Genomic DNA, 13,551 nt, shown 5'->3' on the forward strand with positions numbered 1-13,551 from the left:
ACACGAGCCCTGAAAGCAGAGCCTACCGTCGTGCGTAAGGCAGCAGCGGTGGCGGCGGCGGCGGTTCTTCATATTCTTGCTTTCGAGGAGTTGCTTTCGGGAGCTGCCGCCGGGGAAGCTCCGCCATGGCGCGCAACTCCGGCCAGGTCTGCCACTACTTCTTGCAGGGCCACTGCCGCTTCGGCGACAACTGCTGGAACGAGCACCCGCGCCAACACGCCGGCAGAGCCAACGCGGGTAAGAACGGGAGGCTGTCCCGCGGTTTTTGCGTTGAATATATGCTGTATGATAATCTGTATGATAATTTATGGGCCTAATAGGTATCTAAAGCCATTTGCACATAACAAAATATGTATTTTATCAAAGTAATTTTTGAATTGAAATACAATTAAGTATATTGATAGTGAAATAATTATTAAGCTCTAACTTAAAATTATTTTTTATTCATAACAAACCTAATAATGCAAACACATTGGCATTTGGCAATAACAAAAGTTTCTTTAGAAACACAATTTATGAAGACTCATAATCTAGTCACTAGAAACTTGCTATAACATGAAATAATAACAGCAAACCAGTGATATTTTAGGAAGCAGGTGGGGCACATTACTTATGTCATAGGAGCCTACACAACATGCAATACTGCTGCTGTATGTAGGTTTTATTTTGTTTGTTTTTTATTTTATATTTTGGAAATGTACATCCAGGTTTTTTTTCCCTTCAAATTTTTTGGGGGCCCCAAGAGAGTGGGGCTGTAAGTTATACAGTGGTGCCTCGCAAGACGAAATTAATGCGTTCCGCGAGTCTCTTCATCTTGCGGTTTTTTTGTCTTGCGAAGCACGGCTATTAGCGGCTTAGCGGCTATTAACGGCTTAGCAGCTATTAACAGCTTAGCGGCTTTAAGAAAAAGGAAACAAACTCGCAAGAACTCGCAAGACGTTTCGTCTTGCGAAGCAAGCCCATAGGGAAATTCGTCTTGCGGAACAACTCAAAAAACGGAAAACTCTTTCGTCTTGCGAGGCATTCGTCTTGCGAGGTACCACTGTAGCTTGTTTAGCTTACACGTAAATCTGGCACTGATGGTATCCTAACAGGATGGGCCCTCTGGAATTTGCCATGCGTGCACACACACAAATTTGTAAATGTGCATGGCGACCCAGAGCTTAGCTATAGGACCTTTCCAACACATGCATGTGGAGAAGATCCCTAACTTGGCAGAGGGGTTGAGAGAAAGAAAGGAGACCTAAAATACAGGACAAAACTGTATCAATACAAGATGTAGTATTTTACATTGAAATATGGGACAATCCTGGACAGGTGGCAACCCTAGCGTTGGCTAGGGCTGATGGGAGCTGTAGTCCAGAACTTCAGGAGGGCACTGGGTTGGCGAAGGGTGGCTTGGAAGCGAGGGAAGGGAAGCAGCCAATGCCGCTCTCTCTCCCTGGTGTGGCTGACCCAGTGGGCTGAGCTGAGCTGAGAGTGGTGTTGCCGTGATCATATTGTTTGCGGCTCTCTTGCATTCCCCGGCCACTGCCACCATCCTCCGATAAAAATAACAGGGCACGTCTAGACCAGCCTTTTCATAACCTTGGGTCCCTGGATGTTCTTGGCTACAACTCCCATCATTCCTAGTGATCAGGGATGATGGGAGTCGTAGTTCAAAAACATATGGGGGGGGGGACACACCAGAAGTTGAGAAAGGCTGGTCTAGACTAACAAGACAATCCTAACCTTAGCTAGGTAGCAGTTGGCGTAATGTAGCCTTGCTCTGTGCCAGGTCACCCTGGAGCAGGTGTAGCGATTGGTCCAATGCCTTGCCTCCCCACCCCCCAGGATACTAGATTTTGAGACTTTCTGCAGGCTGCCACAGGTGAAAATTCAACAGGCAGCAGAAGTAGTGAAGCTGGTGTCTCTCATAACTCTTACTTAACACATCTCTTTCTTTCCCAACTGAAGGCTCCGGTCGAAGAGTAGCATGGAGTGGACATAATCAGAGATACAGTAACCCTGTACAGACATCCAGTTTTTCCAAGTCAACCAGCTGGCACAACAGAGATTCTGGCATTTCACAGAATAGATATGCTGCATTAAACTCCACTGAAAATGTTGGTAATAGTGGCATTGTAGATGAGGAAGATAAACTTCTGTAAGTAGCAATTTCCTATCTCTCAAGTTTTAATAGACTTTAAATAAATTTTATTGAATGGCTAATTAAAAAACAAACCTGAACCCTATGGCTGCAGTCATGTAAACAGTTGTTAATATCCCAGTGAGGTAAATAGGAGTTAAGAAGAATTAACTGTGTACAGAATGCCTGCCTGTGACATTTTCTTCATAGTGGCCTTTGCTCATAAAAGTTCATAATATTAAGAGCCAGTTTGGGCATAATTAGCCTGAATGAGTGTTGGTCATGCTTATTTCTTATGCTATTGGCACTTTGATCCTGTTTAAAGCAAATCCTGCTGTGTCTGAAGTGGTAGACCGTGGCTTAATGATGCTTTAGTTAACATTCATCCAGAGTTTCCTGTTTCAGATGTAATGGGAACTGGTTTCCTATAAACAAGATTAAACTGCCAAAGCTGGCACTCAAGGAGAGGGATGAGGGAGGAGCATGTGAGTCTGACACTTGTCTTCATAAACTGCATTTGGGAATGAAAAAGGGGAAAGACTAGCCTAAGATTCCTATCCCATTAACAGAGAAGAATTGTTTCTTTTCAGATAATTTCAATCATGTTAATGTTTCATTGGTGTAGCTAATTTTTGTTCTGATAGCTATTTAAAAAATGTGACTTGGTACAAATATGTTTCAGATTGGTTTAATATTGGCTCTGATGCAGCTGTTGCTTCTTAGTTGTGTAAAACTAGAAGCTCTAGATGGGGATGTGCATTGCCATCTGCATCAGACTGGATTGGCATCTGTGCCCCCAAATGATGCAGATGTGGATTTCTCACACTGAATCACTTAACAATTTTTTTTCATTCACTTGTGATTTCCCCTGCTTATTCAAGTACTTCCTGTTTATATTTGATCTTGCACCCACTCTTTCCACTTGTTTTCTTTGAATTTTAGAAACTGAAAAAGAGTATTGTAGCAAGCCACTTATAAAACATACTGTTTCGTCTTATCACAGTAAACCTTTGACTTGGCTCTGTATTTTTTTAAAAACACATTGAATCTAGCTTTAAGTAGGTCTTCACTGCTATCTTCGGTTTCATTTGGCTTATGACTTTTGAATGTCGTTTATTCAGTGAAATTATAATGAAAGACATGGAGAGTTGGGAATCTTCAGGACAATGGATGTTTTCCACCTATTCACCTATGAAAGAAAAGCCAAATATATCAGGTAGAATCTTTCCTAATCCTCTTAATTACCCACACATGCTTAGGTTTATTTCTCACTTGAATACTGTTATTGGATCCCAAAGAATGCGAAGTGTGCTTATATAAGTGAACAAAAGGTGTCTGTCTTTTATCTTTCTTTCTTTTTTAATGAGGCTTTGCTATGGACAATGCTTCTAAAATTTCTATTCATTCTAGTATTTATTTAACTAAACCAAAGTGGGAGTTTTTGCAAGACCAGAATCTAACTACTTTACCAGGTGGGCAATTTATAATAATGTGATTTGCTAACTTGGCCTCCTTGTATTATTTAACCCAGCTCTATGTGTTGCTGACTGTTATAGGCTCCATGAGAGAAAGAAGAGTTCTGAAACCATTTTTTCCTTTATGATTTTAGTAGTGTGTTGTTGGGGTATGTACAGTATATGTGTCATTGGCAATAGAGAAGGATTAAAAATCTACCAGTGGGCTGTTTGGTCTTTTGCTGTCTCTGATTCTTCATTGCTAATATTACTGCTCCTGGACAGTGTTTCCTTTCCTGCTTTCCCAGCCCTCAGCCAGGCTCGAAAAGTGAGCCCAGCTTTGGGAAGGACGGACGTAGAAGGCACCTGAAAAGGAGAATTGAGAGGCTCAGAAGGGGCTAAACCAGGCATAGGCAAAGTCGGCCCTCCAGATGTTTTGGGACTACAGTGGTACCTCGGGTTAAGTACTTAATTCGTTCCGGAGGTCCGTACTTAACCTGAAACTGTTCTTAACCTGAAGCAACACTTTCACTAATGGGGCCTGCCGCGCCGCCGGAGCACAATTTCTGTTCTCATCCTGAAGCAAAGTTCTTAACCTGAAGCACTATTTCTGGGTTAGCAGAGTCTGTAACCTGAAGCATATGTAACCCGAGGTACCATTGTACAACTCCCATCATCCCTAGCTAACAGGACCAGTGGCAAGGGATGATGGCAGTTGTAGTCCCAAAATATCTGGAGGGCCAAGTTTGCCTATGCCTGGACTAAACAAGTTCTCCCTACCACGCATTGCTTGTATCCTGAATAAATGTAGAGTAGAAACTGCATTTCTTCACACGATATCTTGCTTGGATAAATGATTAATTTGCAAGCTGGCATAAGCTCTAAATTAAGAAAGTACAAGGTAGCACAGATCACAGAATATGTTACTTACCATGTATTGAAGTAACTTCTGGAGTTTTTGAAGTATCATGCTTTTGAAATAAGATCCCAATGCATGGTGAAAGCTATTAATCGATTCTCTGGTGCCATTGCCATTTGCTTTTATACTTGGCCAGTGTCTCTTGTCAACAAACATGAGAGTTGTTGGGGGGATGCATTTACTATGATTTCATAGCTGGGGATAAGAGCAGTATTATCTGTCTTTCCAGGTTTTGACTGTTCCTCTTCCTGCAGGGTTTCCAGACTTCTTGCCAGAAGAGTTGCGTCTTGAATATTATAATAGCAGAGCAAACAACAATGTACAAAATTATGTGAGTCTCTACATATTAATAATAAATAACAAGATGAAAGATACAAAAAAATATTAAAAGATTATCCAAAAAGAACTCCCTTAACGAGAATCAAGTATTTTTGTCTTAAGACAGTCTTTAAAAGAATCCCCCCCCCCATTTTTTTTCATAATTCCAGTAGCATTTTAAAGACCAACTAAATATAAGCTTTCTAGGTATGAGCTTTTGTGTGTATACACACTTCTTCAGATACTCTGAAACATAGGTTGCTCCAACCTTATAACTGTTGATGACTGTTAATGATGGCAGTTGGTTCCACAGGGAAAGGCAAGGGATTTTTAAAGGGATAGATGACGAAAATTAGCTTTACCATGTATAATGGGACATGAATCCAATATCTGTATTCAGACCAGGTCTCTCCATAGTTTTTAGTTTGGTAATGAGTTGTAACTTCTTTTTCAAGTGTATTTCTAAAATTCTTTTGCAATAAGACAGCTACTTTAAGATCTTGCATGGAATGTCCTGTGAGATTGAAGTGTTCTCCTATTGGTTTCTCTGTTTTATGATTCCTGATGTCAAATTTATGTCCATTTATCCTTTGGCGTAAGGTTTGTCCTGTTTGTCCAATATAGAGAGCTGAAGGGCACTGTTGGCATTTGATAGCATATATAATGTTGGAAGACAAACAATTAAATAGGCCTGGGATGGTATGTTTGATATTATTGGGGCCACTAATGATGTTGTCCGGGTGTATGTGGCTGCAAAGTTGGCATCTAAATTTATTGCAGGCTCTTGTGCCAGTGTCCATGTTAAGTCTGGTTGTTGTATTATCGTGTGTGAGGACTTGTTTAAGATTGGGTGGCTTTCTGTAGGCGATGAAAGATTTTCCTATCGGAGCTTGGGAAAGAAAACTGTCATTATCTAAGAAAGGTTGTAAATCTCTGATGATGCGTTGAACTGTTGAGAGCTGAATGTGATTACTAGTGGTGTAATATTGTTTAGTGTAAATGGCTGTGATTTGGAATCAAGTCCACCGCCCCCAAAATATATACATTTGAATTGTGGGGTAGTAATGACATCCTTCTGGTTCTGAATGTGCCAACACATTTTAATCGCAGCTGCTCAGAAATTCTATTCCTTCTTGGTTTGATTGGCAGGGTCCTAACACAGTCTAATCTCACTTTTTCTCCAGATCAATTCAGTCCAGCAATTAGCAAGCCAGTGGAGAAGTCGGTTGCTTGAGCTGAAGAATATAAATGCATCTACTAAAGCAGCATTGGTGAGTGTAATAGAGAAAATGAAAAGGTCTTCATTTAAAGTTTTAGATTTATTTTGCAAGGTTTGTAAATCTTTCAGTCATGTTTCGCGAAGCAGTTCACAATAATAAAATCAGATTTGTTGATAGAAGATACTGTCTCTACAATAAACATCCAGAGTAAGGGGTATTATTCATTGGCATTGTTCAGCTTCTGGCTCTGCTTCCTTGAAAGATGGTGGTGGCCAAGGGGGTTCAAGAAGGCAGAAAAAGAGGTTACTAAGAGGGCAGGTGGTTCTTTAGAGAGAGAGAGGGAGAGTGTGTGTGTGTTTTGGAAAACTGATGCTTTGCTCTCAGAAGTAGCAGCAGCCGGAGACCATCCATGGAGGAGGTAACTCTTATACAGCAGCTGGAATTCCTCCTCCTCTTGAGGAAGCCGGCCTTTTTGCACCTTGGATTGGCAGAGGGAAGCCTGTTCCACCCTGACCCCTGCTGGCTGACCAACTGAGAACTCATCTGGGCTCAATTTATCACAGGAGTGGGGGATATATCAAGACCTGGGCTGACCAGGGTGGGGGTGCCCCTTTGTGGGAATCAAGGGAAGGAGCAGGTTTGTAGTTTGTGGGAACCTCTGGATCCTCTGCTGTTGCTTGAGGCTCAGGTGGCCTCAGCAGCACAGAGTGCCTTCCATCAGCTTCGGCTGACAGTCCAGCTGCACCCCTATCTGGACACAAGTAGGCTAACCTCTGTTGTCTATGCTTTGGTCACCTCCAGATTAGATTACTGCAGTGTGTTACATGTAAATAGGGCTGCCTCTGATGACAGTACAGAAATAGTACAGAGTTCTGTTCATTTACCTGTGGCCTTCCAGGTGTTGCTGGACTTCAGCTCCTCTCAGCATCAGCTAGTATGGCCAGGAGTTGGGGATGGTGGGAGGAGTTGTCCAACAACATCTGGAGGACCTTAGATTCCCCATCCCTGCTGTAGATCCGCACCACAAATAAAGTGAAATCATAGTGATGGTACTGTAAGTTGGCTTATTCTATATCAAATATTTGTTCACTTCTAACTATGCATTTTATATTGAATTGGAAGCAATAGTACCTTTTTTCTTCTGTAACATGTAGAACTACTTCTCATTGTTTTAAGATATCTGAATTTAAGAACACGGCTAGTCAGCCACCACCTGCATTTGGGTTTGGAGGACAGCAGGCATCGGCTTTTGGATCATCAGGTAGGGATTTGTTTTGGCTGGTGGTGGGTGGAGGTTTGCATATTCTTAGTTCCGATAGTCCTGGGATTACTATCGTTTCTTTGACCTTACTATTGCAAACTATTGCTTTTCTTTGTGCGACAATTGCAGCCTTTCCTGTGGATAATAAATCTCCTCAAGCCTTCTCCTTCAAACCAGCTTCTGAACTTGGCAGCATCTCCTCTGGAACCACACCTGCGTTTGGGAGCCTCACAAGCAACCAGGGCACCGCATCTTCCACCACTGCGCCCCATGCCATCAGCTTTGGAGATCAACCCGCTTCATCGGCATCTTCCTTTTCATTTAAAATGGCTACAACCACTCCAGGTGGCTTTGGAGCTTCTGGTTTTTCAGGGTTTGGCAAACCTTTTCCAGCAAGTTCCCCGGAGACTGCGCCTGCATCGGTGTTTGGGACAGCGGCCATTACCCCTGCTTTGAATCCCGGATTTGGCAAACCTTTTCCTGCCAGCTCCTCAGACTCCACATCTGCTTCAGTGTTTGGAACAGCTGCTGCTTCCGCTTCTTTGAATTCGGGGAACACACTGTTTGGGCAGCCGGCAAGTCTCTTTGGGGGTAATGCAACATTGCCCCCTTCCACAACCCCTCCCAGCACTACCTCTGCAAAGTTATTTACCCCAGAGTCGGAACTGTCTGCTGAAGAACTGGAGCAATTTAAGGCGAAGAAATTCACACTCGGAAAAATCCCTTCCAAGCCACCACCAGCAGCACTTCTAAATCCGTAACGTGGCCTGAGGTTGTTCTTACTATCTTTTCTGTGTGTGTGAATATCAGAGACACTTTGATTTAATCCTTCGGAAGTTAAATTCATCTATGGCTCACCGTATTGTTTCAGAGAAGTTACATTTGTTTCTAGAAATGTGTGATCTATTTGACTTGTTGGCTCCAGAATGAATATTTATCTTGAGAGTATTGCATAGCAAAGTGTAGCTTTGCAATGAACTTGAAAATGTAGGAAACCCAAGCTGCTCTTTTCTTTGGTGGAGTTGGCTTCCATACTTTATGGCAATGAAATGTTGTGCTAATGATCTAAAAGGTACCGTATTTTTCGCTCTATAGGACGCACCCAACCACAGGACGCACCTTGTTTTAGAGGGGGAGAACAAGGGGGAAAAAATCTCCCCCTCTCTGTGCGGCGTCCCTTCAGTGAAGCGGCAGGAGAAACAGAGCCCCTTCCATTTCTCCTCTCGCTTCGCTGAAGGGGCGCTGCGCAGCTCTCCCTCTCCCACATTGCCTTCACCTTCAGTGAAGGCAACCCGAAGCCTCTAGAGCGCAGCGGGAGTTCCCGCTGTGCTCCAGAGGCTTCGGGTTCCTTCCGCTGAAGCCAGGAGAGTCTTGCTCTCCTGGCTCCAGGCTTCAGTGAAAGCAACCCGAAGTCTCCGGAGTGTGGCGGGAGCGCTCCCACTGCACTTCTGAGGCTTCGCATTGCTGTCGCTGAAGCCAAGGAGCCTGCATTCACTCCATAAGATGCACACACATTTCCCCTTAATTTTTGGAGGGGAAAATGTGCGTCTTATAGAGTGAAAAATACGGTACCTTAAAGTCCCCAAATCATACCTTTTGGACACACCAGCTATTGCCCAACTATACCAAAGTTATAGAACCCACAACTCCTCCTTGCTCTTCTGTTGCTATAATCTGGCCTCAACAGCTTCAGTACCACAGTAGTCCTCAGCCTTAGCTTTTCTAGCTGTAATTGGTTGATTTAAATGAGCACATCTATCTGCTGTGATTTGGCGCTGGGACCAGTTGTTACCACAGTGCTCTGCCTTACTGTAATTCTGAGTATATCCTCTTAGCACCTAGTCTACTAAAGCCTTCCTCTGTGTGTGACTGTTTTAGCAAAACACAGGAAGCAAACAATAGCATAAACTAGCTTTCCTCCCGGATAGCAGTTGGGCTTACCCTCATTTTCTGTGAGGTATAAGGACTCCAGATTCATGCAAATACTTTAGTTTTATTTTATTGTATGCGTACTGCAATGTGTGCCTTTGTTTGGTCATTCTGATGCCCCAGACAACAAAAACCACTTTCTCATCAGGTAAATTTTGGTACGGAAACCAGTACTGAATTTGATTATGACACTGAATTATTTTTGTTTCAATTTTACTCGTGATTAATGATGGTTTTAATTTTAATGCCTGCCACCTTGGGACCTTTTTGGTGAAGGGTGGATTACAAATATCTAAAACAACTAAATGAATTGCTAGTCATTGACAATAGTAAAGATTAAGCCCCTCACCATCTCCTGTCTGTGCCCACAATCGCTTTTGCACTCAGAACTTCATGCGAGAGGCTCGTCGTCAAGCAGATCAATTTGAACTTCGGATCCCTTCTTCTCTTCGCACATGGTGCCCCACCTCTTACCTTTTCATCCAGCGTCAATAGCTGAGCTGTGTGCAAATCTGCCAAAATCATGGGCATAAACAGCCACCCTGCTTTGCCTGCCCATGTGAATGTAAATAATGCGTAATTGCAAAGGGTCAGTAACTTTCGCATGAAGGGAAAACATTATGTAAACCAATGATTTTTTAAAAAGAGAGTGAGAGCAGGTCTTTTGTTTCTGTGCATTAATTTTGTACTGAAAATGAAAATTTAATAGATAGCTATCCAGCTAGTTTAGAGACCCTTTAATATAAATGCATGACCCCATAGTAAAGGTAAATAGGTAAAGGACCCCTGGACGGTTAAGTCCAAAGGCGACTGTGGGGTTGAGGCACTCATCTCGCTTTCAGGCCGAGAGAGCCGGTGTTTGTCCACACACAGCTTTCCAGGTCATGTGGCCAACATGACTAAACCGCTTCTGGCACAATGGGACACTGTGACAGAAGCCAGAGCGCATGGAAATGTCGTTTACCTTCCCGCTGCAGTGGTGGCTATCTATCTACTTGCATTGACGTGCTTTTGAACTGCTAGGTTGGCAGGCGCTGGGACAGAGCAACAAGAGCTCATCCTGTCACAGGGATTCGAACCGCCAACCTTGCAATCGGCAAGCCCAAGAGGCTCAGTGGTTTAGACCACAGCGCCACCCGCGTCCCATAATGACCCCATAGTATGGCACCCTGAATAACAGGAAGTACTATGCTTTCAACTACTGCGGGTGGGGGGAGTGGGGAGGAATGAGGTGAAAAACTGTTATGTGTCCTCACGTCTCAGACTAGTTTCATGTGATTACGACCACTATCTTTCACTAATGTAGGTCAAATTTAGAATGGTTTGAAGTTTAGCAGGCACACTGCTTCTGTCCTGAACATCTAAGGGAGGCAGGGCTAGGGAAGCCGCAGAGCTCTCCCCATGTTGCTCGGCTCCAGCTCCCATCATTCTCAGCTGGCATGTCCAATGGTGAGAAATGATGGAAGCTGGAATTCAGCAACGTCCAAGGGGCCAAAGGTTCTCCTGCTCTGATCTAAGGACTGATAGGTACATGTGTGTAGAAATTTGTCTGCTGTACAAAAGGAACATAAGCATTTCTTGCTCCGTCCACACCGGCCTCTGGTTCCTGGAAGGTTGCCCAGAAAAGAATGCAGCTCATGATTCCCTAGGCTGCCTTGAGAGCATGCCTATATCTTCTTTTGTTGAAGGAGTCCACCCTTCCTTGCCAACTCCACATAGCCTTAAGCAAACTGTCCTTTTTGTTTGAAGGCATGTTTACAGAAAAGCTTTGGAAATCCCCAAAGACCGATACTGTAATTAATTAATCTCTTTATCCTTTGCAGATCTACTTAGCTGCTGTTCCCTCTTGAAATAAAAGCACAGGGCAATTTATAAACTCAGGCCATTAATTTAGATATCAATACCCCCTCTCAATGTTGATATCCAAAACGCTACAAGGAATGCTTTACTACAGACATGAGGAGTCTAATTGCCCCTTTCCGTTCGGTCATAAAGTAATTGTCAATAAAAGCAATTAGGTTTGCCTTCCACAGTGCATTCTCCCTTGTATTCCCGCTGTGTGCAATAGATACTTCTAGTGCTCTATTGCTTTTCAAAATAACTGTGGAACAGAAAGCTTATCTGCTTCTTAGAGTCCAGCAACCAGATCTATGACTTTGCCAAAGCAATGCTTACACTTGGGGGGTGGGGTGCTTGTGCTGGCATACCAAAGCTTGTGGTGGCAGCTGATTCTGTAAGTGCATTAAGCACTGTTGTAGCACGTTGGCAGTGCCATGCTGGCAAGCTTACAGATGGGGTAAATGCAAGGCCATTGATGCTGCTGAGCTCAGGTCCTGCTTTCAGGCTCCCCGTAGGCAACTGGTTGGCCACTGAGAACAGGATACTGGACTAGGTAGGCCATTGGCCTCATCCAGCACATGTCCTTTGACAGGCCTAGCCCATCTGTATGATAAAAATAGTTCTTTCCAGAAGGCTTGGCAATAAAATCCAACGATGGCATTGCCAGGACAACTTTAGTTCCATGTGGTCAGGCTGCCCAAGGCATTTATTAATCTGGGCTAATTAGCATTCCCAAGCCTTGACTCACATGTCACAAGGATTCTCTTACCTGCTACCGTCATTTCCTTCCATTCTTCAGCCTTTATTAAAAGGCAATCCAGAATGAAATTGGTCAGTGAATGTGAACAATGAATGGACCTGTCTCGTTCATCACCATCACCCACCTCCAGGAACATAGCCTGGTCCTTTTTGAGTAAGCCCAGCTGTACTAGCAGAACATTACAAACCCAGATAGATTAAAATATTAGCAGCTGTGCTGGCCTCACTGAGTAACAAATGTCAAGGAAGAGAGGTGCTCTTTAGTGCTAAATTGGAGTAGAAGTCAATCCAGAGAAAACCCGAATGACTCTTGCTCCAATTCTGTGCTAAACAGCAGGTTTCATCAGGGGAAAGTGGTAGGACCAGTGGAACTGTGGAGGAGCCCTCCATGTAAGACAGCTTCCTATGTTCAGGTGCTCATCACAAAACTGCCAGAAAGTGTGCATCTAGTGTGATATCACATGTACAGGTTATGGCTGATTCTGAAGAGTGCTGGTTGATCATGCAAAGGTTCCTCTAAGGAATGGGAACCCTCATCAATCAGCGTACTTGCCCAACCCCATGTTGGAAACTTTTTGTGCAGTGAACTAGCCCCCTTCAGACTCTGCTGACTGGAAGGAAGATAAGCAAACCAGAGGCAATGTCAGCAAGGAAGAAGAAAATCTGGGCCAGGGCCGAGGGCCTCAATAGGTAGCCCAGTTAGACCTCTGACATCAGCCCCAAACTTAGAAATATGCCATATTCAATTTCCAAACTGCTCTTATATTGCACACAAACTGCCACATCCCAGTTGCACAAGCTGATTGGTGGTGAAAGGGTGGGAAGAAAACAAACCAACTTCAGAGGTGTTGATCCTACAACTGCGATTACTTTGGAGCAGGGATGGAGAACCTGTGACCCGCCAGATGATGTTGGACCGGGGCTGATGGGAACTGGAATTGGAATTCATCAACATCTGGGTGGCTGCATGTTCCCCATTCTTGCTCTACAGCAAACTTTTAAAAAAGGGTTGCCAGAGAAGATTTAGTGTCTGTGTTCTTGTTGCTTTGTGTACTCAGTGCTTTCCTGTCAGCCTTTTAGCCACATCCCTGCAAAACCTCTTGCTTTATTCTTGCAGATCACATGAAATGTGGTTCCAGCATATGCTCTGTCATGTGCTCAAGGTAATTAGATTGCTTCTGATTATGCAGAATGGGTCCTATGCTTGGACATGTGCCCTTTTTTCATTCTTGCTTTATTTAGTCTTGGGTGTGTAGATGTAGCATCTACACTATAGAAAACGGTTGCAGAAGAAGTCAAATGAGGCGCGTGCCTTATACAGTAAAACCAATGCAATTTGAACCATGCCTGTGCCTTAACAAAGATGTAGGGTAAGCATGCCACAGAAATCTTAGAACATTTCAGTGTAGAATGTAAGAGCCCTGTTGATCTATCATGTTTCCCAGGGTGGCCAACAAGATGCAACAGTCTTGGTCCCCAGCAACAGCAGACCCTCCAAGTTTCCCTATTTTCCAGGGACAGTTCTGGATTTACAGAAGCCATCCCGGTTTCTGATTTGATTATGGAGTGTTGGAGGGTATGGAGTTATGCGACCCCCAAGCCATGGAGAAAAGTAACTGCAATCTTTAGAAGACGTCTAAAGGCAGCCTTGTATGAGAAAACTTTTAAAAATGTTTAATGTTTTATTATGTTTTTATATATGTTGGAAGCTGCCCAGCGTGGCT

The 13,551-nt window shown here is 43.6% G+C and overlaps 1 protein-coding gene across 1 annotated transcript; it reads left to right on the top strand.

The window, feature by feature from the left end:
- Window positions 1-103: 103 nt before the first annotated feature.
- Window positions 104-9,445, top strand: NUP42 (nucleoporin 42). Its single transcript, XM_083468418.1, has 7 exons — window positions 104-237; window positions 1,957-2,146; window positions 3,250-3,344; window positions 4,756-4,832; window positions 6,004-6,090; window positions 7,216-7,300; window positions 7,430-9,445. Exons 1-7 carry the CDS (start codon window positions 126-128, stop codon window positions 8,059-8,061), a joined length of 1,278 nt encoding a protein of 425 aa, XP_083324544.1. The 5' UTR covers window positions 104-125; the 3' UTR covers window positions 8,062-9,445.
- The last annotated feature ends 4,106 nt before the right edge of the window (window positions 9,446-13,551 follow it).

Source organism: Podarcis liolepis (genome assembly GCF_965112155.1).
Source record: "Podarcis liolepis genome assembly, chromosome: 12".
NCBI lineage: Eukaryota > Metazoa > Chordata > Lepidosauria > Squamata > Lacertidae > Podarcis > Podarcis liolepis.

Excerpts from the sequence above, each read along its gene's own strand:
- NUP42 (XM_083468418.1), top strand. The coding sequence starts at position 126 with ATGGCGCGCAACTCCGGCCAGGTCTGCCACTACTTCTTGCAGGGCCAC. Across the intron at positions 238-1,956 it reads CGCCGGCAGAGCCAACGCGG|GCTCCGGTCGAAGAGTAGCA; the intron begins GTAAGAACGGGA and ends TCCCAACTGAAG. Across the intron at positions 3,345-4,755 it reads AGAAAAGCCAAATATATCAG|GGTTTCCAGACTTCTTGCCA; the intron begins GTAGAATCTTTC and ends CTCTTCCTGCAG.